General features: G+C 38.4%; 1 protein-coding gene across 11 annotated transcripts in view; it reads right to left on the reverse strand.

The window, feature by feature from the left end:
* The window catches only part of EFNA5 (ephrin A5), a 212641-nt gene that overhangs the window by 47019 nt on the left and 140054 nt on the right, over positions 1 to 25568 (reverse strand). The window contains exon 1 of one of the 11 annotated variants that reach the window (XM_083818791.1): positions 19476 to 19799. The exons of the other annotated variants lie outside the window; for them this stretch is intronic. Coding sequence (XP_083674917.1) covers positions 19476 to 19549 — 74 coding nt within the window. The 5' untranslated portion in view covers positions 19550 to 19799. Of the gene's footprint in view, positions 1 to 19475; positions 19800 to 25568 lie in introns of those variants that run through there. 11 annotated transcript variants of the gene reach the window in all.

A 25568-nucleotide genomic window follows, 5' to 3' on the forward strand; every position in this document is an offset into this window, starting at 1 on the left:
CAAAAACAAATATCCTAAACAAACATAAATTAGAAAGAACAGAATTGTGTTAAGCTGGGCTTCACGAGAAAAGCACCGTCATCACATGGCTTGCTTCCCCACAGGATCTCATGCTCTTGTCCCTTCTTATCAGCCAGTGGTACAAGAGACACATTGTGTTTTCTTATTGGGAGGAATGGTTTTCCTTCTTGCTGTATAACAGGATTCTGATCAGTTGCCATCCTATCTGGTACTTTCTACTGTCTATTTAAATGAGACACATTACTTCCCCTGTAGGGAACAGACATGGGAAGAAATATGAAACAAATCAGCTTCAACTGGCATTGAGGTTTTTAAAGAAAAGAACTTGTTAAGCACCACGTGGCTTTGAGGAATAAAAGAATGTTTGGCCAAACCAGAAAAAAAAATCACCAAAAAATACCAACCTCATGGCAATTATTTTTATTCTGTGCTGATGAAAAAACTAGACCTTTTGAAATGTCAGAAGCACCAACCCCTTCATACCCAATTGATTTGGAAATTCTCCTTGGATGTGACAGGCCAAAGTTTATAACATTGGTAAGGTAAGGTGAGTGCTCGAGCTTCACTGTCTGGAACTTCATTTCCCCCATGGAAGGCTAGCCTGTAGCTGACCACTTTAGAACCTTTCAATTCTCTTAACCTCCAGAACTAAGAAACCTCCTCAAAACCAGTCTGCTAAAAATCTTTAACTTTCTGAAAACTTTGTATATACATATATATATATAATATACTATTATATAATATATATACACAATCTCCACTTTCTTAAAAAATAAAACCTGATTGTTGAAAACTTCCTAATGTGCCTTGACTGAAATATATCCTCTGCAAAAAGAAGAAAGCCTACATCTGAAAGGGGGAGGTTTCTATAAGCAGAATCATGGCAAAAAGACTATAAAACACAGGAGGAAAGAGGAGGTTTGAATGGGAAACGGATATATTTTATTTTAAATTTAAGAGTTCTCACAGTGACATATATTAATTCCATTAACACAAAAGACTTGAAATACCTTGTTTTCAAATTTAAATTGTGTCCTAAGTTACCAATGGAATCAAATGTAGAAGTACAGACCCACTTTTATTTATTTTTATTCTTTAAAAGCTCTTTAAGGAATAAATTGTTCAAAAATGTGTTTACTCCACTCACTGTTAATAATTTCCTCCTTACACTCATAACTGTGTTTATTTGTACAGCTGGGTCCTATATTGACTTTTTATAGCTGGCACTGCAGAAAGATATATGTTCAGTGATAATGCAAACATTAAAAAATAGAAACTAATTGCTCTTCCCTGAGTAGATATGAAGGAGGGGGAAAATAAACAAATCAACATTTATTTCCCACCTATAAACCTGAGAGTACTCCAGAGATTCTCAACTACTGCAACACCCTCATCCACTTAACTTCCCATCATTCTGGACCTCCTAATCGATAAGCTGGACATTTTTCATTCCGTTTATTAAAACTGTTTCCTCAGACTCTGCATTTGTAAAAGGACTTTGGTTCAAAGCTTGCATACACAACCTTTGCCTGATCCCTCAGAATTTCTGTTTTGCTGCAACTTCTGAAGAGAAGCCTGGGGGCTTCAGTGGCACAGTCGTGCCATGGATGATAAGGGTGGCAAGGGGTACAGCATGTCACAGCATTGATCCCAAGGAGGTCAGGCTCTCATTCTCAGTTGTCCCAGCTTTGATAGCTTTAATCCCCATGACTACAGACTGTACCTGGCTATTGATTTTCCATTGCTGAGGGCATTTAACTTGCTGAGATGGATGAAGAGAGAAGGAGGGAGGGGAGGGTAAAGGAAGAGTTATTACTCTGCCAAAGGCATCACGTAGACTCATGGGATAAACTTCAGTGTTGAAGCCCCAAGTAACATAATCTGAAGGGTACCACACCCAAGCACCTAAAGGCAGCCTGAGATCTGTGTGTGGAGCCTCTGTCCACAATGAATACAAAATGCCTGGGGTGATGCCAGTCTCTCTGATGAATTATGGGCACAAGCTCATTACTTGTGTTCACATTACTTCTACTCAGTAACACTATTCTGGAGTCCAACAGAAACATTTATCCAACTTTATCTGAGGTGCACTGAGGAGATCTGGTAATTACTACCCACATATTTTTTAAATGTAGTCATCAATACTGTCCCCACGTGACCCTCCATTTGTCTACCTCAGACACTAACACCACCCAAGGTATCAGCTTCGTCTTTTATGCCATATTCATGCTTGAAAATACAAACCCACCTCAACTACCTCTGTCCAATACCAGAAAAACTGTAGGTTGCTGATTTGTTAGGAAATCCACCTTTTTAAAATACGCAAGAAAATCTTACGTTATGTCTGATGCACTAACACCCACTTTTTAAGCAGCCAGATTTGTGAGAAAATAACCTTTTCATAGTTTAAATTATTTAAAAAAAATAGAATAGGTATGTGTACAAATAAAGAGTCCAGACTGGAGCTTTCTAACGTGTGTTGACCATGTGTCTCACCCAGAAGACACAGACTATCAGCCTTGATGGAATGGGATTCTGCAACTGGTATTCGCTAACCCTGCCTGAGGCATGTGCTGACATCTATTAATGGATATGGAGAACAACGCCCTGTCTGCAGAAAGGTCTTGCTTCTCACACTCACAAAATGAAAGAAAAGAACACTTGCACAACAAGCACGTTGACCTGCACACTGAATGATAGGGAGTAACTGCTGTCTCTTTCTACGAGGAAGGGTGCATAACACAAGTCAGCCTTGCAAATTTATTTTCCTGCTAATACATTAAAAGCAGATTGCAGAGTGATGGCTAACTCATGTAAAATGAAAACTCCACCTCTTCAGTACTCCTAGGGGAAAAAAAAAAAAAAAAAAAAAAGCTCTATCCATTCACACAAGTAAATAAATGGCTGGTATTTGAGAACACGTACTTTCATAAAAGTGTGTATCCATTGCATATACACCTATAGTTACTTTTGTATTAGAAGTACTTTCCTCCAATGTTAAGATATACCTGTTTATTATTAATCTCTCAATACCCCAACAAAATTAATTTCAAATGTTGTGTGATCAGCTTAGAATTTGAAGTCTCAAGACACCCTAATAACTTGTAACTGGTAACATTTAGCCCTTCATTCCACAGTATGTGAGTGTATGAAAAGGAACTTTAATCCCAAATGTTTCACAGTATTTGTATGTTTAATACACTATGTGTTAATAAACTATGGTCATAATTCCACATCCTCCAGAAAGAAGGAATGGATCCAAATGAAATATAAAATAGCCTGAGCAAAATGTGGAGAAAATCACATAACAGAACAAACAGATCCAGAAACATAACAAGAAATTCCAGTATTAAAGCACAACTTGCCACAAACATGAATAACCTAGATATTCAAACACATTCTCAAAAGCTATTTGAACTTGTTCAGGTAAAAACAACAACAACAAAACATTAGAATGGCTAACAAGTACATAAATACATTTGCAGACAATTTGCTATCAGGAAAGTGGGCTTCAGTCCATGAATTTATTTCTTGCTACACAATTGCTTTGTGTTTATTTAAGAGGTCCAGTGGAGAAATATTTTCTTTACTGACTTTGAAATGCCATTTTACAGAAAGTTTTATGGAGAAATACAATAATTTAGCCTTCTTCCTGTTACTGTTGCACATTAGTCTCTCTCCTACACTACACAAACTATACTTTAAAAGAAGAATAAACATCTGGAGTTTTAGATTACAGATTGCATCAGCACCCAGTAGCATTTATTACTGTTAGAGTTTTTTTCTTTTCAATTCTGTAATTTTTTTCTAAAGACTTATAGCACACAAACTACAAAATTTCCATCGGGTTTAATCTTGTTACACACAGTCTCTGAGCAACAGGACTTATAAAATGTCCTCCCTAGCAACCCCCCACACCCCTCCTAGAGAAATTTATCTTAAGCTTTGTATGTCGTATGAACAAGATAGTTCCTGATCCAAATGGGTTTCTATGTTTACAAATACAATTCAAAAAGCTTTGAACTATAAACTGGCAATTAGTCTGTAAAGCATCTAACACATTACAAAGATTACAATCTGATGGGGAACAATTACATTTTTTTTAACTAAATGAGATTAATGAAAACAGTGATCAATACAGTCTTTTCCAATTACGGAGCTCTCATTACAGGGTTTTAGAATTCTTATTTCTTCAAGATTAATTTTCAATACGTATATATACATATCAATTTAATAAAAGGTGCAAAATCTGTTCATTTACTTTTATATGCATGGATAAAATATTCATATAAGAGAAAAATAGGGAGGGAAAATAAAATGCATTGCTCTCAGATCAATCAAGAAATTCTGAGAGGTAAAACTGAAGCTATTCTCTTAATTTCCCTATTGCATTTTTCTAAAAGTGATTCCAAATTAATCTTAAACTAATTCCAATCTTCAACCTGTAGTGAAATTGCTTCATTCACAACTGACTGATGACCTTGTCTGCATAAAACATAGTACTATTTTAGAGGTACAGACACTAAGGCTTAAGATAAGAAGCAGAGTATATCACAGACAAATTTAACCAAAGGTTTATTTCCTTGCCCTCTCTTGTTATTCCTACTTATTATACAGACACCACAAAGCACATGTGATGAAGAGACTGCACAGATCTGACAAGAGCCATTATTTTCTATTGGAAAGTTTAGCATTGTTCCAGAGGTGTTAAAATGAGTTATTGAACATATGAACTAATTCTTCCTGGCAAAATTATGTTGAAGTATTAGTTCAGGAATAAAGAAACAAAGTACATTACAATAAAGTAAAACAAAAGAATATAAAAATGTTTACAAAATAGGCATGGTCTATGTGAAGTATTTCCTTCCATTGCCATATGCCTGTTTTCTACTCTGTTCTTCTGGTACATACAGATGTACCAGATGTATGCAAGCCCAAACCAATTTAATCCTCAACTCTTCTGGCTTTGTCCCAGTGGGCACTGTGCTGCCCTCCCCAGCAGTATTTCATCCTTCCACTTGCACCTGATTTAGCATCAATCCCGTACCTCTTCTGCTGCCTTTAGGCATGTATCACAGCTAACTCTCGCACTGCATGTACTCTGCTGCCCGCTTTGGCCCCCTGCAATGTGACCGCAATGACAGCAGTCATCCCGGGCCTGAGCAAAAGGCCCATCAAAACCAACAAACAGCGCCCAGCACTGGCCGGCGGAGGATGCCCAGACATTGTCATACCTTCCCAACACATCCTTACAACTGTCACTGATCCTTCGCATAGCCAGAGGTTCAGGCTCTTCACACTCAACAGAGAATGATAAATTTTTCTTCTTCAGTCTGAGCATCTTTCAAACCTGTGGGAACTCTGGGAATTCACCATAATACGCTCTGCAGCACTGAGTTGTACAGCTTTATGGAAAAGTACTTGCTCCTCTTCTTTTTGGAGCCTGACACCTGGCAGTCTCTGCCAGAGATATAATTTATACCATGAATTTCATACATAGGAAAGTGATTTATAATCTGTGATGTTGCATTGTTTAGAATAAGAGTTATAAGAACTGATACAGCTGATTATAAATGTGTCTAACCAAGCACAGTAGTGCTCAAATGTTAAACAACTGACTATTTTCATCTTTGCTACCTGTAGCAGTCAGGAAAGGGTACACCCTGTCAATGCCTCAGTTACAAGACTCTTTTTTTTGAAGACAAATTAACACCACAAAAAAAAAATCTTGATTTCCATAATACCAATTTGTGATTTTAATCAAAACACTTCTGTAAATGAATATATTAAAAATTGGATTTAAATGGACATCACCAGGTCTGCAAAGAGGCTGCCGCATACGACTAGATAAATGCAGGCTTCCTAATTTTCTAGCATAAGTTTAGCTAAGGATTGATTAAAACAGAATACAGACCTCAAGATTTGTCCTTTCATTTTGTATGCTTTGACTCTAAACAAAAATAATGCAACTGAAAAGACTTTTATTGCACTTCAAAGATAACTTAGAGTTTTATATTGTTCAGCTTGTCCTGCAGTCTTAGGGACACACACTTCATAATCAGCTGGTCATTTCTTTAGGAATGCTCTTCTAACGCTCAAACCTGTTCTCTACAGTTCTTGAGAGGTTATCATGCCCTGAAGATATTTTGCAAGAATTCTTACAGTGAAGCAAACATAATCTAACTTGTTTTAAACCTGCTTTTTTCCTATTACATGGCGAGAAACCTCTGTAGAGCCCTCCATTTCCTTCCTTCAAATGAAAAATCTCCTAAATTATGCCTTCCAAGGTCCCAGGAGCAAAATGCAATTTAAGACTATGGTCTTCACCAAATTTGGAAAAAACATGCTGAATGTCTGGAGGTCATTTGTTTTGTTTTTGTAACTTGTCCTTTCATCAATGAAGTAAAAAAAATGTTAATTATTATGCACATGAAATATGTTCACTAGAAGATAAATTATATGCTTTAAACATATTAGCAGTAAGTTTGGATTTATTAAGATAGTAATGTAAATATAGTGGTCTATCTACTTTAGCTTTTACATTGAAGAAACAAAGGTTTTTCCTTTAAAAAAGGTTAACAATTCCTTGGGTTACAGTGAGACTGCAAAAAAAGCACAAAATTACTGCCTTTAGCTAAGCTATCAGATTGTTTTTCATGAGTTGCTGAATCAAGCTGTTCTACTGTTGTTTTTTTTTTCTTTTTTTTCCATCAGTTGTTTTGCTTTTCTTTATGAGCTAGTTCTGTCAGTGATCAAGCATCTTCTGCTTTCAGTGTGTATTACCCCATGCTCACAACCTGCACATGTGGTGACTCAGATTATTTGAAAACATTAAATATATGTTAAGAGATCTTTTGTTATATTCAAGAATGGTCTGGGTAACAGCACATGAGTATTCATTCTCTATTTAAGTCATAGCTATAACTGTTGTAAAAAATACATTCTGACATCTAAAGTTCCAAAAAGGTTACAGATACGTGACTATTAAGGTTCCCTGTTCTAATCAGCAGCTCTGTTCAAGACAGCAGTTAAGCTGATTCTTTATCATTAAGCACAGACTAAGCCAAAGGATTCAGGTAAATAGTTAAATGCTTTCCTGAATTGGGGCCTAACCGTGCAGAAAAGCATTCAACAAAGCAGTGAATCCACATAGACTATATAGTGGTCTAAAATTATTCACTATTATGCTGAAGTAAGAGGAAAACTACCTCAGCCAAAGAAGAATGTGTGAACACAGCATTTTGTGATATGAACCACAATAACGAATAACTTCATACTGAGAATCATTCATTATCAATATTATTACAGTAATTCCTCTTATGACTTTCATTTAATTATTCTATCTCCAGGAAACTGAACTACAGATATCTTAACGCTCAATACTTGACTCTTAATCCACAAGGAGAAAGGGTTAAAAAGCTTTTACTTTAATGAGCGGGCACCTTTTATAGCACAAAAGAAAAAAGTCTCACCAGGATTAACATTTTAAATATGGTTCTTTGGTCCATTAGAAGGTCATGACATCACCGCTACTATGCCCTCACTAAGCGAGATAAAAAACGACCTGAGACTTTATCAATCCGCTACCATTGATCTTACCAGTAATCTGAACGTAGGTGACAGCACGTTAATTCCTATGTGTTCAAACATTAAAGCTTAATTCCCTTCACCCATGTAATTTTCTCACTTTTATGTGCTGAGATGATGCTCTTGATTAACTACCCAGACAGCAAGGGACTAAATCGGCTCCACTGGTTAGTATCAGTTATGTATGTGTTACATAGAAATGGTACAGTCTGCTCCAGCGTGCGTACTCAGAACACATGGGGTATGCACATGGGATATGGAATATCTGTTCACTTTAGTGCACTGTAAACGACAAAACCTACATTAAGGCTAATTGAAATCTGTTCTTCCTTTCATGAAATCAGCTATTTTAAACTTTCCAACCTGAAACTTGGAGATGATTTCCAGTGCAGCACAACAGAGAAGATGACTTCTTAGTATGTTGAGGTTGATTGGGTAAACATTATTTCAGTTATTTTTATATCCTTAAAATTAGATTTTGTATCTGCTGAACTGAATACTGACATTATTATTTAAATTCTTCAACATAGGTAAAATCCAAAAATCCCTATTCTGCTAAGACAAAAAACAAACAAACAAACAAACAAACATCAACAACAAAAAAAACAGATCCTGCTCCCAAAATTTAATTCAATCACAGTGGCAGCAAGACGAACAGCCACTTAGCATGCTGAATTATTCCATCAACAAATATAGAAAAAGAATCATCTTGACATTACTTTTAAAATGGATGAAATCTGGTGTAAGACTCCAAGACTGTCCCAAAAAGTGATTCTTCCTTTCAATAATAACTGAAGGAGCCCATATTCTGGAAAAAAACACCTCTTAAAAAGGTTTGTCATAACTGCATACCAACGTTTATGCTGGAGAAATAGTACGAATTTTACACAAGTAGTACTAGCATGCTGCAGTGACGGTTTGGGGGGAATTGCTGATTCAATCACCTGTGCCCTACTTTTTCTTTTGCCTGTAGTAGGTTTAAGCTAAACGTGCCTTTTCTATTTTATGTACATTTGGCTTGTTTCATTTTTTATCATTAGTAAACCACACACTGTACAAAAGGAGACTAGAAACTGAAGAAAGAAAAGCATTATTGAGTCATTAAGGGTTCTTAAGAACACAGTATAGAGGGTTTATGTGACAGTTTGCAAGTTACTTGAGTTATACATGATCTGTACAGAAAAACGTCCCCCCACCCCCCCAAGCCCTACTGGATCAAGTTTCCCCTTCTGTTGAATTAGTGCAAACCAGGGAGCAACTCCCTGGTTTCAGCACATAAATACATGGGATGAATACGACAAAAATACGAACTATAATATTTAGTTCATTTAGATATCAAGTATACCACTCGGGTAGATAAACAGCTAAGCAGAACGGCATCGTCTGCGTGCAAAAGTTACGGGAAAAACAGAATTAATGACTGGAGCAGACTGCAAGCAGAAGGAGCGTGTTACCATTTACAAACATGAAGGTTCACCACATGACATGCCCAAGCTGTATATCTAATTACATATCTGACTGTTTTAAGTATATTTGCTTTATGTATGAAAATAAATGTTATTGATAAAAATACAGAAATACACACTCAGAAACGTGCACATGGTGTATAAAAATAATATCTACTATTTTATACTACACAATAGAAGCTTAAACTCTATTTATCATCTAGCCTAGAAAGTTTTATGTTTTGAAGGATAGCTAATGTCTTCCTATGACAGTGTAATTTAAATAAGCATGCACACTACCAAGCACTTCAATAGAAAAAAAGAGGTCTTAATGACAACAGGTGGAGCAAAACAGGTATTACTCAAATACTTGTTGATGGGATTCAAGAGTGCTCAAGGCCATCTGATGCTTAGGGCCACAAGAGAAATCAGCAGAGACCTAACCTAGCTAATTGCCTCCCCTGATTGTGATGGTTCTGATTAGAAGAATAATCAGCTCTCAGCAGCCTTTAGGCAAAAATGCCAAACGAGGGCTTTCTGTTGTTGTTTATTTGATGAAGATGCACAGCAGACTGAAAGCCAGATTACATCATTAACCCACTCTTCCTAATATTAAAGGGGTTCCTATATGAACAAAGTGAATAATTCCCTTCATAATTAGCTTAAACTTTCTACTTCTGTCATTTTGAGATTGCTTTCATATATAGACTAAAAAAAAAAAAAAAAGCATATCTACAGATTTTCTTGGAAATGGAGAACCAATCTGTCACTTAAAAAAAATATAATGAAATTTTAGCAGTCCCCAGATGAACAAAAGGTTATCTAATGTTAAATTAAATTATCAAGAACTGCTTACTTTGAAATCTTTTGTAGCAGTATTTTGACTGTTTTTTATTTAAATACAGCCTTTCACAATAAAACTTCCTTTTTCCTTTATGTAACTGACTACCATATACCCAATCATCAGGAAACTTCAAGACATATTCAAAACAGGTTTCATACTATCTTTTCTCAGTACTGCTCTGTATTCTGAGACTTTTCGTTTACTGACTACAGTAATGTCATCCATCCATTAGTTGCTTACTGCTGGAAAAAAAATATGAGTATTCATTTGAATGCAGAGTAATATGTATTGACAATTACATTCCCAGGCTAGTAATTTTAAGAAGCACATCTTGTCAACGTTTTTGCACCATGGTAGATTAGCTGATTTAACATCTTCCAAAACTGTTAAGCATATCACACACAAAAAGCTTAAAAGCAAAGGAACAAAGGAGCTCAAAACAGTTATTCTTTTCATAAAGATCCAGCTATCCACATGCATAAGAAGAGGAAAGGCTTAAGAGCAGCTTTCAGTGCTTAAGCCATGCAAGGAGATCTATGAATCCTTCCACGTGGCTGATTGAAAAAAGTGGACCAAAAGCATGTCTCCAAGAGAATTATCTACAATGTGAAATCAGCCATTTCATAAGGGAAAGCGAAGTCTGAAACAACTGATCTTCTATGTCCTCCCTTTAAGAATGTCCACGTTAATAAAATTAAATGCTACACAACAAGGTATAAATGTCTGAACAGAAGAAAAAAAAAAATCAGCAGTCACCATGTACACTTGACACCTGAAGGTAATTACATGTACAGGAATCCTGACGAGAGCAATTTCTCTTTTGTCCAGTTTGAGCTATTTGTCTTCCAGAAAGTTCACTGAAAGAATGTGTCAAACTGTCTATTAAAGGGACAAGCAAAATATGCAACAAGCACATCCATATTTTAGCCTCTGACCCTTGAAAGCTGGCACATTTTTTAAATTCCTCCTGTCAGGATAAGCAAGAATCAGCTTGCTGTGCATATCTGTGCCCAGACCCACTCATGCTGCTAATGGGTCTCGTCCAGGGAGAGATCTGCGGGACCCATACATTCACAGCTGTCAAGTGTGTTGCTGGAAATCATTTAACCAAAGACGGAATGAGTAAATGTGTGAAAGAGCTTACTGCAGACCTATTTTATAGATCCCCTACATGTCAGGAGACCACACATTTTTCCCAAATAGAAATTTTCTTGAAACAATAACTGTCTCTTTCCCTCAGAATGCTGTGCAAGTACTTAAAGAAAAAATTTCTTTTTCAACCCCACCTGCCTTTATTCAGACAAATGTGGACTGGAAAAAAAAATTATCTGTCTCTACTCAGCTTCATAGTTGGGGCTCGGAGTATTTTAGAAAGAGAAACTTTTTTAGATGGCGCAGCATGAGCTGCTCATTTCACCAAGACTGCTAATGAACTGTAAAACCAACATTTTGGCTCAGTTAACATCAGCATCCCAGCTCCCATAACAGATGACCATACTGACTTACTGAAGCAGAACCTCTGATTTTAAGACTTCAGCATGTAAATTTCACCCGCATCATTTTGTTTTGCTTGCAGGATTTCTAGTCCATTTTTTATGCATATATACACATGCAGCTCCTCTGCCTTACCTTGGTAAACATATATATTATACCACCTGCTCTTTTGATACGAAAGCCAGTATGGCACTCATAAGCTGTAATTAGAACAAATAACTAATTGAATCAATTTTTGATTGCACTGCTTTTTCCATTTATGAACTTTGTCAACCAGCCTGTTGTTTGACATTGGTGTGATTGACAGCAGTAGTCAAAGACACTGTGTCCCTTCCAACAAAGCCCGGCCACAGACAGAATCTGAGTCAGCTCCAGATACGTGTTTCTGTCTATCACCTGGTTCCCAGCCTCCACAGAGATACTGGTGGACTTCTCCCGCAAAAGTTTTTGTAGACCTCTTATCAAGTCCCAGAATTTGTCCTTGGGCAAAAGGCTCCCCCTGCCTCCCAAATGCAGAGTACAGAAGTAGGGGGAAATTCTTTACTCAGAGGGTGGTGAGGCACTGGAACAGGTTGCCCAGAGAAGCTGTGGATGCCCCATCCCTGGAGGTGTTCAAGGCCAGCTTGGACGAGGCCCTGAGCAACCTGATCTAGTGGGTGACATCCCTGTGATCTAGTGGGTGACACCCTGGGGAGTGGGAACTAGGTCATCTTTAGGGTCCCTTCCAACCCAAGCCATTCTTTGATTCTATGAAGTACGCAACAATACTACAACCAGCTGGTCTCTGAACTGCCAAGTTTCCAAGAAGGGCTTGCCTGAACACACAGAAAATGAAGTTGTGCCACTTTCAAGGTTCATAACAGTAGCTGTATGCAATCAGTGTCTGCTTTAGTTAGAAGACACGTACCAGACCTTTCAGTACCCATCAAGACTGCAGAAAATTTAAACATCCTCTTGGAACAATAATAAAAATCTCAGTGTAAACAAATGTTCATGTGAGCTTAACCAAACCACTGATGACCCAAAAGCAGTTTCACACAAGGGTCAGTGGAGAAGAGCTGCTTTCATCACTAACTTAATACAACTTCAGGAAATAACTTTAGGTTTTTGCTCTGTAAATCCCCCTTGTCAGTAACCCTGGGATTTACATCACTGGCAAATGTTCTGCAGAGATGGTTTGGATTGGGCAGGCAGGGTTACATTCAACATCTACAAAACTTCTTGCATTTTTGTTTCCAGCCTACTCCAATGGATTTTACAGGTCAGCATCAAACATTGCTGTTGACACTCAATCAGCAGAATACCTACACTTTTGCTGTTTGCAGATGGGGATGTGAAATGCTGTGTCTTAACCTTTGGATGGAGACAATAGTTCTACACTCTCCTCTGTTTTGGTCTCAGGCTTTGATATCTCAAGTCTGTGTTATTTTTCATCCAGCTGGCATTTTCCAGAGCAGAGATCATTTGACTTAAACAAAACTCCCATCAGGAAAAGTGACAGAAGAAAGCTTTTAAGGCTCAGCCCCTCTAACTTACCATCTGACCAGTGCAAGGAAGACTGTCTGTACATCTACAGACTTTTTATCAGGAGCCTGAAATGCACTGAGGACTGCACCTCTCAGCCACTTGCATCTGACTACACATTATGGTGAGATCCATCAGCCGATGAGCACTGTGATGAGATTGTTACTGCAGGATTACCCCATTACCCTGTTTTCTTGTCTCCACAAAGAAGTAAATTTCTTCACAATGTTAATACACAGAAGGACAAGCTCATCAAGGCATTTTGAGACACTGGAACAGTTGGATGCATAAATGCATAAAGTTAGATCCTCCTGTGACTATCCCATTATTTCCTTATTATTAGTGGTTCTTATCTATTGTGGCCTGCAGTAAAGGGGTGAGTAGATAGCTTCCATGCGACAGAACAAGGCACTGAGTAGTAGGATCAGGACCTCAGCGATGTGGTCCATTGTTGGCCTAATAACTGATTTCCTGTATGCTGCCCTACCTCAGGTTTTTGCTGTTTTCCATGGCAAAAAAACAGCAATATTTCATTGATGTGGGAAAATAACCACTGATGACTGAGTCACTTGGATACTATGAGGACACATAAATATCTAATTAGGAAGATGAGATGAGCAGTACAGCCAACTTTCATATTTATCTGCTACTCCTGCTATTCCAACAGCCAGTTTTGTTTTCGGCAGTGAATTCTGAGCAGCTGCTCAGACAAGAGACCTGCCAATGCCAGGAGTAGCTTCTGCCACCTGAATTTCACCCAAATCCCTTCATAGTCAGAAGATACAAGGGTTTACACAAGTCTGTTTCCTTGCTGAAGCACTGACTACAGGAATTAGCTGGAAGGAACCAGCTGCGGTGTTCAGAATGAATAAACACGTAAGCATTACTGCTGTGCATGTAACTTTTGGTTTGGGGACACGAGGAAAGCTTAAGTCTTCTTATAACACAGTTAGCAATTTTTTAAATTAAATTTTCTTTTTGATTGCTGAAACGATTGCTTCATCTTTTGCAACTGTTTTCCCTTAAACTGCTCCATGAACTAAATGTGAATTTACAAATAGCTTTATTCCACCTGAATCTGTGTTTTTAACTGTTATTTTCATGCGAAGAAAAAGAAACAGCTGAAAAATAGAACTTAATGAAACACACAATTTAATTTTCTTCCTTCTCTCAAAAAATTCCAGTGCTTCAGGCGCCTTATGTAAGAGAAGTCATCTCCTTTCAGAACAGACAGAACTCCCCTCATACCGGGAATGCAGGAGAGAATTTAATAGCAGAATAAAAAAATATTCAGGTTAGTGGATGAGCGTACCACATAAAAGAAGCAGCAAGAAGCTGGGAAACAAGATACAATTATTTTCATACAACTTGCTGCGGCAGAGATCAGAGTTTCAGCTGGGCAAGGGCTTAGTGATCACAAGGAGTCCGAAGCAACCTCTCCCTCCTCCTCCAGGCCTTCTCCTGCACTGCCTTCTACCCTGCAGTGCTGCCTGGGGCTAATCTCTGCTTTGGCTGCCTCCTGCTCCTCCATGGGGCCTCCTTCTCCACAGCCCCCTCGCTGTGGCCCAGCCTAGCGCAGCGCGGGGCAAATCCCTGCGGCCTGCCTGCTGCCACCCTGGGCTCCAGGCTCACAGGGGACATGCGGCTCTTGGCAGCTCTGCTGAGGAACCTGGCCATCAGCTCACCTCCTTTTTAACCTGTTCTGTTGTGTTTTTTGTTTGTCTCTTAATTATTATTATTATTACTTATAATTGCATAATGTTTTGCTTAGGCACTTTGCAGCCCCGCTGCAGCACTGCGAGGTCTCACGTGAACACCATGATGAAATGCCTCTGGGAGCTAGTTTGCGGAGAGTGAGGTGACATCGGCTTTGTAATTTAACTCCCAGTGCATCCGAGCCAAGAATAATAAAATAAAACTAAGCTTCAGAGAGCAAGTTTCATCAGGCAGTGAGGGAAGAAACGAAGAAACTTTTTGTCTGTTTAATGAGGGACAGTGAAACCCACTCCAAAGGAAGAATGCATTAGCTCCAAGCACCAGAGGGAGGGAGAGAGGCAGGTGACAACTGGCAATGCAGGACTATACTGGAATTTGCACTTAGCAGACACATTTATAGCATCAGCTGCCCAAGGTCGATGAGAGTGCGCCAGTGTACTTTACAATGAAAGGAACCAAGAGACAAGCTAGTGAGGAACAGTAATTGCACTGCACTAACTGCACTCATATAACTGCAGAAGCCCTAACGACTTCCTTTTCTGATCGATTTCACATCCTGTCCTTTCAAGTTGCCATCTTACTTTCAATTCATGAAAAATGTTTCTGAGATAAATCAGGCCATTATCACTGTGCAAGCATTCCTTGATTCCCAAACGTGTACAACACATCAGCATGTAACACCTTCCAGGTTTCACTTTTTCCTTATTTACTAAGTTCACGTGTTGCTCCATCATTCATATTATGAATTGCATCTCAGCAACATAAGAAATACCCTGTACTTTGGTTTAAACTAGCCTAGCACTGGCAAGGCTGGGCTGCCAAGTCCTGAACAGTCTGTCTTTGAACAGAATTACATCCAATAAGCAATTACAGCCAGGCACGGCCCTTTTCTGCCAGTCAGAAAAGATAGAGACCTTTCCCTACCCTCATTTAACTTTCTGCCTGTTAGAATGTAGAAGAATTGATTTGTAAAGAGCTAAGAGCATATCTGCTTTTTGACTTAACATCTGCTTTGTACATATTGATGAGGCAAGGAAAAAAAAAACCTGAAAGTGGATGAAAGAAGGAGCTGCTGCCACAAAGAAAAAGGTTGTGGACTCCATCCATTTTCTGCTCTGTCTTCTACTATTGCCAGCTAACCATTTCTGCTCATACAGGACTGTGAACTATCCTCAAGTGCAAAATGGATACAGCACAAATTGATTCGGTAACATCACACAGACATGTTGTATGAATAATAAGGTTCAGTTGCAGCCTGTCACACAGAAAGCGTATCAGTGTAACTGATGTTTTGAAAAGTTGACTAACACACAATTTATCAAAAAATAAATAAAAAATAGCATCAATTGTTGATATAACCTTCCTTTGCATTTAAAGCTGCCCTGGATTATATTCCATTTATAATTAACCCCTGTAATGAAAAACTAGGGCCATCTTGCCCAGGTAATCTTCGTTACCTGCTAACTTCAAGTTCTTCTGAAAGAGCTGGTTCATTGGTGTGAAACACTCCAGAAGAAGCAGTAATTCCATCTGAAAGTCTTCAGTCTTTGATTTCCAGTTAACTAGATTCTTCACTATTTCTAAACACAGACAAGGTCATCACTCAAAACCAAGGATGGTAAGCAACTTTATCTCCTTCTGACCAATTCATAGACTATGCACACTGGACACCAATTCATTCTCAGGGTGAAGTGCTTTTACACACACTCATGGACAGCCTTTTCCACCAACTAAATGTTCCAGCTATTCAGTATAACTGGGTGACTCTGCAGTCATCTGGCAATTACTTAAGGTAAAAGGAAAGTGAAAAAATGGGTAACATAACACAGGATATTTTGCTTCAATATATTCACTTGAGTTCATGAAGTTCTACCAGCTATGCATTAGCTCAGCTTAGTCAACCCTACACTGGGGCCAGAGGCACTCAGCAGACGTTTTATCTATCTCTGAGATCTTCAACACATTAGATAGACTTGAGTGCAGGACAAGTGTCTTTATGCTAAGCTTTCTGACCCCAGAAATAGCACTCCCTTCATAGTTTGTACTTGGAAATACTGCCTAGCCTCTCCCCGGCCCTGCTCCTGAAGGAAATCCCTGTTCTGGCAGCACAACGCTGCCCCACAGTAGCAGAGATCCTGATCAACCTCCCCAGAGTGCAGCCCAGCACAGCTTGGCATAATCTACATTACTGCACCGGATAAGGAAGAAGAAACTTTCTGCTCCAGGCTATACAAGTTCCATTGTGTCCTACATAGTGTAACCTCTTGATCAATTATTTTCTGCAACTTTTCAAAATGTACAGTAATTGTACTTCGTGCTGAAGACCTTAACTGCATGCAGTTATTTGAGAGGCTAAGACACAAGCATTTTAGATGCGCGTAATAAGCTTTTGGCCAAAGCACCATGGCTTGCGTTGAAGAATGTAGCAAATAAACAGAAAATAAAACATCTGTTCCACTGATGAGTTGGTGTTAGTACTTTAAATTCAATTGCAAACTTTGTTCCAAATAAGCCATTCACAATGCTGAATAAGAAATAACAATTTAATATAGAATGTCTGAACCTGTTCCCATTAATGTCACTGGGAATTCTAACACTGTCTTAAATAAGATTCCACAAAATTCCTCTGTTTTCTGGCTGCGGACGAAAAAACAAACAAACAAAAAGAAATAAAATCAGCACCTAGGTGGTTAGAATTCTACTTGTGTTTTCCTGATGAGTCTCACATGTGCCTTACAGCTTTATTGCACGTTTAGAGTAGCCTCTGGTCAATTTGCAAAATGGAAAAAGTTTTCTTGTTCTTCTAAGGCAGCTTGAACAAAAGGAAAACAGAAAACCAACAAAACCCAACAAGCTCATTCAAAACAGCTGGACATTAACACTATGACTACAAAAACAAAAAAAAAAGTGTTGTTGTTGTTTTGTTTTTAAACAAATATAAGGAAGTATTCATGTTGTATTGTTTCCCTTAAGGAGTGATCCTCTTTCCGTATCTTTAAGACTTACTGTGCCTTTAACTTGGTAACCTTTCTCTGAACAACCCCAAAAACCTCTTCCTGGCCAAAAATTAGATAAATGGATTGAATACCTTTTAAATAACTACAGAACAAGGAAATAGATTGAGCTAAAAATACATCCTCTAAAAAATAATTCAGTAATAAAATCACTTGGGCTTAACATGGCAGACATTGTAAGAATAAAATACTGATACAAAGTGGACCTGTAACCAACCAATGGAAAGTGTAGATCTAGAGCATATAGTTGAGAAAACTCTTGCCAAAATCTATGAACAATATAGCTGGATATGTTTCCCCACACAATAACTGTAAATTATGTTTTATATAGTTTTAAATAAACCCACAAACCTCCCCACACCCTATTTCCTCTTTTCTTTTGAGGCAGGGGGAAGGAAGGAACATGAAGAGGAGAGAGAGCGACAGATCTAAGTATCTATCTAAATAGCTATCTAAAATAGCTATAATTTTACATGACTCATTGTCTTCTTTAAAGGTATAAGGCTGCAGTTATTGAGCTATATTTCTGGGAATTAAGTGTTTAACTGGTAAACTTCTAAGCACAGCAGTATTTTTTTATGCAGGGTCCACTTTCAGTAAGGTTGGAAGTAGGAGGGGTTTTAAGTGTGAATGAAAGCTATTCAAAGCAATATATAAAATTTAAAGAGCGTTGAAGAACTTGGTATGAAAAGCTTTTAAGATACAGTAAAAGCAATCACTTGCAGATACAGCATCAGTAGGAGATTTATAACAGGCAATTTCACCAAGAGACAAATAAGAGACACTCTTCCACTGGAGCAAGTTACTGCAGAGTATTTTGGCCCTTGATTGAACCCCTAAAGTGTTCTAGCTTTCTATTCCATGCCTGGCACATAACGCATTTTCTTGACTGAGACATTAGATCAAGACAACACAACACAGGCTTCCACCACAAACTCAGGTGTGTTGGAGAGAAAGCTGCTGCAGATAGCATCTTCTGAACCAAACTGAAAAAAAATTCAGCTGAAATAAACTTCTTTTTTAAATTACTCAACTATTAGCCGTTACTGCAGAAGTTGGGATTAAATCAAATATTGAGTATGACAGGTAATTCTCTCACACACAAAAGAAGGTATGTAAACCCAAGTGATAAACATCTGGAGAACAGGTTATTGCTTCTCATTCCGAGCTCTTTTGTTTAACAGGTGGTATGGCATTTCATGGTGGCCTGTGCCCCCCTGACTGAGGGGTGGTATCTGTTGGGAATGTAAAACTTTTGTTTTGTCCTTGTCATTCGCGGAGCTGTGGGCTCAGCAGCACCTAAAGGTTTGTACCTGTGGCCCAAACAAAAGCGTCCCATGCTTTCTTCAGTGACCTTTTATAATAATACACGTTTTTGATTTCTGCCAGGATGGCATTTTCATAAGACAAGGTGGTGACCACATGTGTCCTGAAACATTAGAATATTGCAAAGTCTTCTGTTTTTCAAAAACACAGCTCCTTCTTCTATTTACTGTGTTGCTTCTACAGGCTCACACAGTCTTTCCTGAACTTAAGTATTATACAGAGATGAACTCTCTATCCCTCTCCCCATTCCCTGGAAAACATCTACAGCTTCTTTCTCCTCTTTGAAAAGAGAGAGAGAAACTGCAACATTTATAAGGCTCTCTTATGATATATATTTAAACTGAAAACAAAACCTCTGGTAAAGGAAAATTACTGATATATTCTTTTTGCAAACACAGCTTAACACTTTGGCCAAGCCAAACTGTTAACTGTCATGTCATATAGCAACTATAAAAAGAATTCAGACCACTCCAGTTGAAAGCACATGAAGCACAAAATACTTACGAAGTTTTACTGCTAAGTAAATTCATCACAGGTAGCAGAAAAAAAAAAATAATAATCACTGAACACTTAATCATGTAGAGTTCCCATCAATTTCTATTCCTAGTTTTCTAAAGGAATTTCCACTTAACAAAATGAGTTTGTCCGAACAGATCAGCCTCACAGCTTGGGGACAGCAAGGAATGTGGAGGAAAACCAGACCAAGGTCACAGCAAAACAGTCCTCCCAGATTCCCGGGGTGGGAATGCATAGCAGTGCTCTTTACAGCCCTTGCCTCCTACACCATTCACCGGAGAAAGTCACACACACCACACCGTGTGCCTCTTGACTGTAATAACACTTGTGAAACTGCATGTGGGGCCAAGAAAAAGGTGGTGAGACTGCGTGAATGTGTGTATGCGTGTACACATATATGCTACAGCAGGAAATCTCAGGTAGGACTCCCTGTAGCTGTTAGAGTTCATACACATCTTGTCAGTGGTTGTGAACAAACCAAGCACAGACAACGTAAAAAATCAACATCTCATTTAGATCTGCTAATTCAAATGTGGAAAGCCACAACATGCACATGTTGATCTTTACTTCTGAATATTTCTTAGTGGGGATTACTTCTCTTTTATGTCAGTTAAGATATATTGCACATACATACACCAACAGCATATTCATCTAGCACTTACTGTGAAATCATCTCCACAATTGTGAAGCCACCACAAATCATAATTTGCATGGATTTTAGAAGGGAGTGTTCAGAAGATGCAACAGTACAGCATGAATCATTGAGAATTGGGAGGAAATGAAATAAACACTTGTATAGTAACAGATTTTTAACAGTTTTTTTGAGACTGCATGTACTGGAGTAGAAAAGCACCTATTAATAGAGGATTGTATCTGGAAAAATCTACGGTGCTGGTTAGTTAAATTCTCATTTCATATCTCACATGGTTAACATTTACCACTTAACTTCTTTTACATGTATTTTGAAAGAAATAATTTTGCTGGGTTGTTGTTTTGGGATTATTTGCCTTGCTTGTCTTTTTTGATGAGAGGGATGTATTTCACTATTTCTCTTTTGGTCTCTGCAGAATTCCAGTTGTGTTTAGCTTGAAACAGAAAACTAATATGCACGTCAAGTGCACAGCTAGTACAGACTAGATAGAACAAATATATCTACATAAAATCTGTCTTGAATGATATTTAAAGCAACTTTAAATCATAGATGCTTATTTATTTATTTAAGCAGGAAAACTCTTGAGATCACTTTTTCTCCCAAAGTCTGAAAGTTGAAAACAAGTTTATCTCCAAATGAAAACGGGATTACATTACAGATTTAAACAGGCAAGACCCATACTACGAAAAAAAAAAATCATTTTAAGCAGTCTTCCTTAGGCAGAGAAGACAAAATTTGCTTTTAATGACAATATTTTGAGCAAATACTCTCAAGAAAAGGTGTGTGTGTGTTGGGGGGTGTAGAAGGTGTTTAACAAACTAATGATTTTATGATTATGAGAGCAGAAGAAAATAAATTTTATAGCTTCTCACTCATCAGAAAACAACCTGAGAAGGAATCAGCTTATGCTAGAAGCAATCCTTTCACAGACATTCCTGAATCATAATTGTGCCAATCAACATTATTCAGAGGAGTGGGCTCACTTTCTAAAGGTGTTTTTGAAATACTCCAGTATTCAGCTATCACACTCCTACAATACAGAGAGTTCCCTGGGGTCCTACAATAAAACCTCTCCTCCTCCTCTCTTTTACACACACACATATTTTGTTTTCATGAACCAACTTTGAATCAGCAGCTCTGACAGATCTAAGACCTAAAATTTTATGTTAAAACCCACATGACTGAAGATTAACCATTTGTACTCCAACAAAAGAGCACCACTGCAATGTGCTTCAGTGATTTGGTGAAAACAGATCTAAAGGGAATTGTTGAAATACAATTGAATGCTACTATGCACAGCATTGGCTCTAGACAGCTGGTGGATAAACAATTTTTTTTGTATGAATCAGTATACTCATAATGAAGTGTCTGCTAATCTCTGGTTGACAAAGGGAGGAAGTGAATAGAAGCAAGCATAGCTTAAGATAAAGGATAGTTTTTCTCTTTCTTTCTCCATTCTTCTCTGTCCTGCAAAGCTCTGATCCATTTGCAGTTTTCTCACCTTGGGCAGCTATGAGAGAATCTCTCCATAAAAGGAGCCTGACGAAGTTGCACAACAGAACAGTACCCCAACCAGGGAACCGTGCCAGCAAGAAGGCATGGCAACTTGGAGGGGAATGAAGGAGTGTTTCCAGCCAAGGAACATCCTATCAATCTTTCCTTCCACTTACCCTTCCAGACTCCTATGGCCCTCTGTCATGCTAGAGAGAAAGATCCAAACTTTATTTTTGACTGATTTTCCTCTTAAACGTGTAATAGAAGACAGAAACACTTGGTAAGCTGTCACCCATTTGTACTGGGTGCTGCTAGCTCAACATAAATCTTCCAGCCTAGTTGGTCCAAATGACAACAATGCACTGAAGCCTACAGACTAACCAAAAAGAAAAAAAGGAATATGCTGCTCCACTTCCATCTTCATGCATATTCTCTGTATGTAGAAAGTGCACCATATTGAATGTACATTGCTTTGTTTCACATTTTCTTAACAATTACACACTTTTACACTTAAAAAAAAAAAAAAAAAAGAAAGAAAAAACTTTGTCTCACCAGGCACTCAAACCATGTGGCTATGGCTCAGGTCAATGAAACCATTTTACTATTTTTAACTGCTTTAATGACTGAAGATAGCAAGCCTTCAATACTTTCCAGGCAAATACCTGGTTGTTTCGATAAAATGAAGTCGTTGTGATTATTCCTTGTTTCTACAGTACACCTGAATGCATAAACATTCTGCTGAGTGGACAGTCAAATCCATGCCTAAAGGGTCATTTTCATAATGACCTTGAGTTTGACACAAAGGAATGAGCTGCAGTCACCTGGAAGGGGAAAACTGCAGACCACCACTGTCAGCCTGACCTTGCCACAGTGTTATCTTTCTACCCTTACTGACATGTCTTCCAATACAAGACAGAACGTGCAAATGAGATAGAGAAAGCCACGGCTCTTCTCTGCCAATGCCCACCACTCCAATCTTTCTACCCCATTCACGAGCACTTCCTGCTCATGAACGACCAACAATTTTGTCAGTGCAATTTAGCCTCTAAGAGAAGTTAGACTTTCCAAAAGACAACAGAAACAAATTTCAAGAGAATAAAGATATATACATGAATTACACCTTCCTATCTAAAGATATCTCATATGCAGTCTTCCCTTATTCAGTGGTTTCAAATGCTCTTCAATGTAAGAATGTTCTCTGGTGATGAAATATGAAGAGGTGATGATTTCCTCAAATTAGGAGGACATTAACAATTAAGTGTTAATGTGAACACTGTTACAGTAAGGCAATTATAACTGTATTCCATGAAGAGCAATAGGAAATAATTACTCTTATTCTCAAGTGATAGTTCTAAGAGAATGAGATTCCCAATCTTAAATTCATTTGATGGGCAGCTCTGGTTTCCTAGTCTATGAAAGAATCAGTCTTTCTTTATTGGTACAGTATCTCCTATCTTTCATTACTGAAGCATGCAACCCCCTTCACTTTTGTCTGATAATATCAAGCAGTGATCTAAAGACAGCATTTTGTAGATTTTCATCTATCTTGAGGTGTAGGTGCAATATCCTCCTCATAAACACTATTCACATCTTCCAGAGGCCTCTAAATGCAAAGTTCATCCAGAACCAAGGTACACTCATGCTCTTTTAGCACAAGAGATTCCTCAGGTGTAATGCAAGAGCTCTCCAACTGCTGGCTCTCTGACCCAGGCTGAGAAAAAAATGGGATACCTGTAGCAACATACAGTAGAAAAAATACTGAAAATTTGCAATACAAAGAAGATGGCCCACAGCAACTTGCATGTCAATGCTTAGCTGCCACTGATCTTTGCAATCTACATCATTCAAGAAAGCATGAATATTACAGTCCTCCACGTGGTTTACTAAGCTTTGGTGAATTACAGCAGGAAAAAAACAAACAAACAAACAAAAAAACAATCTTATTTGTGTCTTTAAAGAGCAAAAGAAGACATTTTTGTTGCAAAAACAAAATCAGAATATAGGAAAACCTGAAATCAGGCATAATGGCAGCACCAGTGCCCCTAACCACAAAACAGATACTGAAATCCTTTGGCCTTTCAAAGACTGCATTCTTTGTTGACTTCTAAAAGCTATCACTCCACACTCTCCATATTAAACACAGAGGTACTGGTTGGCTGTAATAATTAAGAAAGCTTGCCAAAAAGATGTTAGCACAAGGAATGCATCAGGTGACAGAACAGTGCCTCCAAGGACTCTGGGACCTGTCAGCCTCTGTAACTATATCCTCCTGGCCTGTCACAGTAGAGTTAATTAGAAACATCTGTAGCATAGAGATCAAGCAGAGGCAGTAGCAGCAGCTTATTTCCACAAGAAAGGTACATCTCATGTGGGAGGTAAAGAGGGCAGAATCACAAACAGATACAGATCAGTTACACGAAACTGATCAGTTATCTGAGCTATATGCACTTCTGAAATAAAACTACCTGTGTAACGCAAATGCAAGGCTGATGAAAAGCTTTAACTGTAACACTGGCAAACTGACTTACTGCAGTCTTTACTGCAACAACAAGTCTTGAACAATGTACAAAAATGCCATTCATCTGTTCACAGACATTATGGTTCAGGCTTTCCACAAACGCCTCTGAAAATCAAACTATGTTGCCATCACCTTATTATTATTTTTTTTAACAATCTTAGCACAAACTAAAAATGCTAATTTGTTAAATCACAGTTCACATTGCTGCAGTTTGCAGAAAGCAAATCCTTTCAATGTGAATCCCCAACACCACCTCCTTCCCAAAACCATATATACTTTGCGGAAAAATCTCTGTTACAGGTGGAAATAGAATTTCTTTTCTTCCATTCCTGGTGCACAGATCTTTCAGTTTACTCAAGACAGTGTGCTACAATTTGGGACTGAATATTGGATACTATAAAAGCAAAACTTATGAAATTCAAAAGGTAAAGTAAGTTTATGGTTGGAAGAGAACTTGGTAGAGGTGTGCACATGCACAAATACAACACTGAACTATTCAGAGAACTTTGCACTCCTACCACTCTGTCCTGCTACACCCCCATGAGAAACTATGAACTTTCAATAAATTCATACATGATAGCTGCAGACCTTTAGGCTGATCCCTCCTAAAAAAACAACCATATGGAGTGCTTGCATGTCTGGGCACATCAAAACTCGTCAGAGAAAAACAAAATGAAAAAATATTTTTTTCTTTTTTTTGGCTAATCTGGAAAATACACAATTAAAGAAATACAGGATGCAGAGTCCTCTAAGTGAGCATGTAGAATTGCATAAGCAAATCACACAATCAACACGTAAATCTGTAACCAATTTGTGCCAGGCATTTTCCAAAGCCTTCATTCTCTACTTAATTTTAATTCGATGCATTGCTGACCCCTTGGCCCCTCGCACATATCCCCCAAGCAAACAGACACAGCTGTTTACGTGCCCGTCAACACGTTCCCCTGAAATGGGAGGCCCATGCTTCTGCCCCTAATTTTAGTGCTACAGATTTCACGGGCTGCCTAACGAGGTACAGCAGAGGCCCAGGACACAGGTACACACTCCCTTTTGCCACCTTCACTCTCCACCTTACTGTGGGCACCAAGGCCTCAGGTCATCAAACCTACATTTGCTGCAGGTCCTCTGATAGAAATATTAATTTCCCTGAGGATTTTCGGGAGAAGATCGCTCCCAATCTTTGGGGGGAACACCCATTTACTGGCTGTGGTCCTCCTCCTTCCCTATGAAGTCCCAGGAGTCCCACTCCAGAAAGTCTGCTCTTTCAAAGCTCAGGGAAGTCCCACATCATCTTTAGTCCATTAGTGCTTACTCCTCACACTGCTCCTTTTTTTGTTTTCCCCCTTTCATTCTTCTGCTCAAACACTTGGAAATTTAGAAGGTTTGTATTACTGCATTGTCAAGGAACAATTTATAG

Source organism: Anser anser, assembly GCF_964211835.1.
Source record: "Anser anser genome assembly, chromosome: Z".
Taxonomy (NCBI): domain Eukaryota; kingdom Metazoa; phylum Chordata; class Aves; order Anseriformes; family Anatidae; genus Anser; species Anser anser.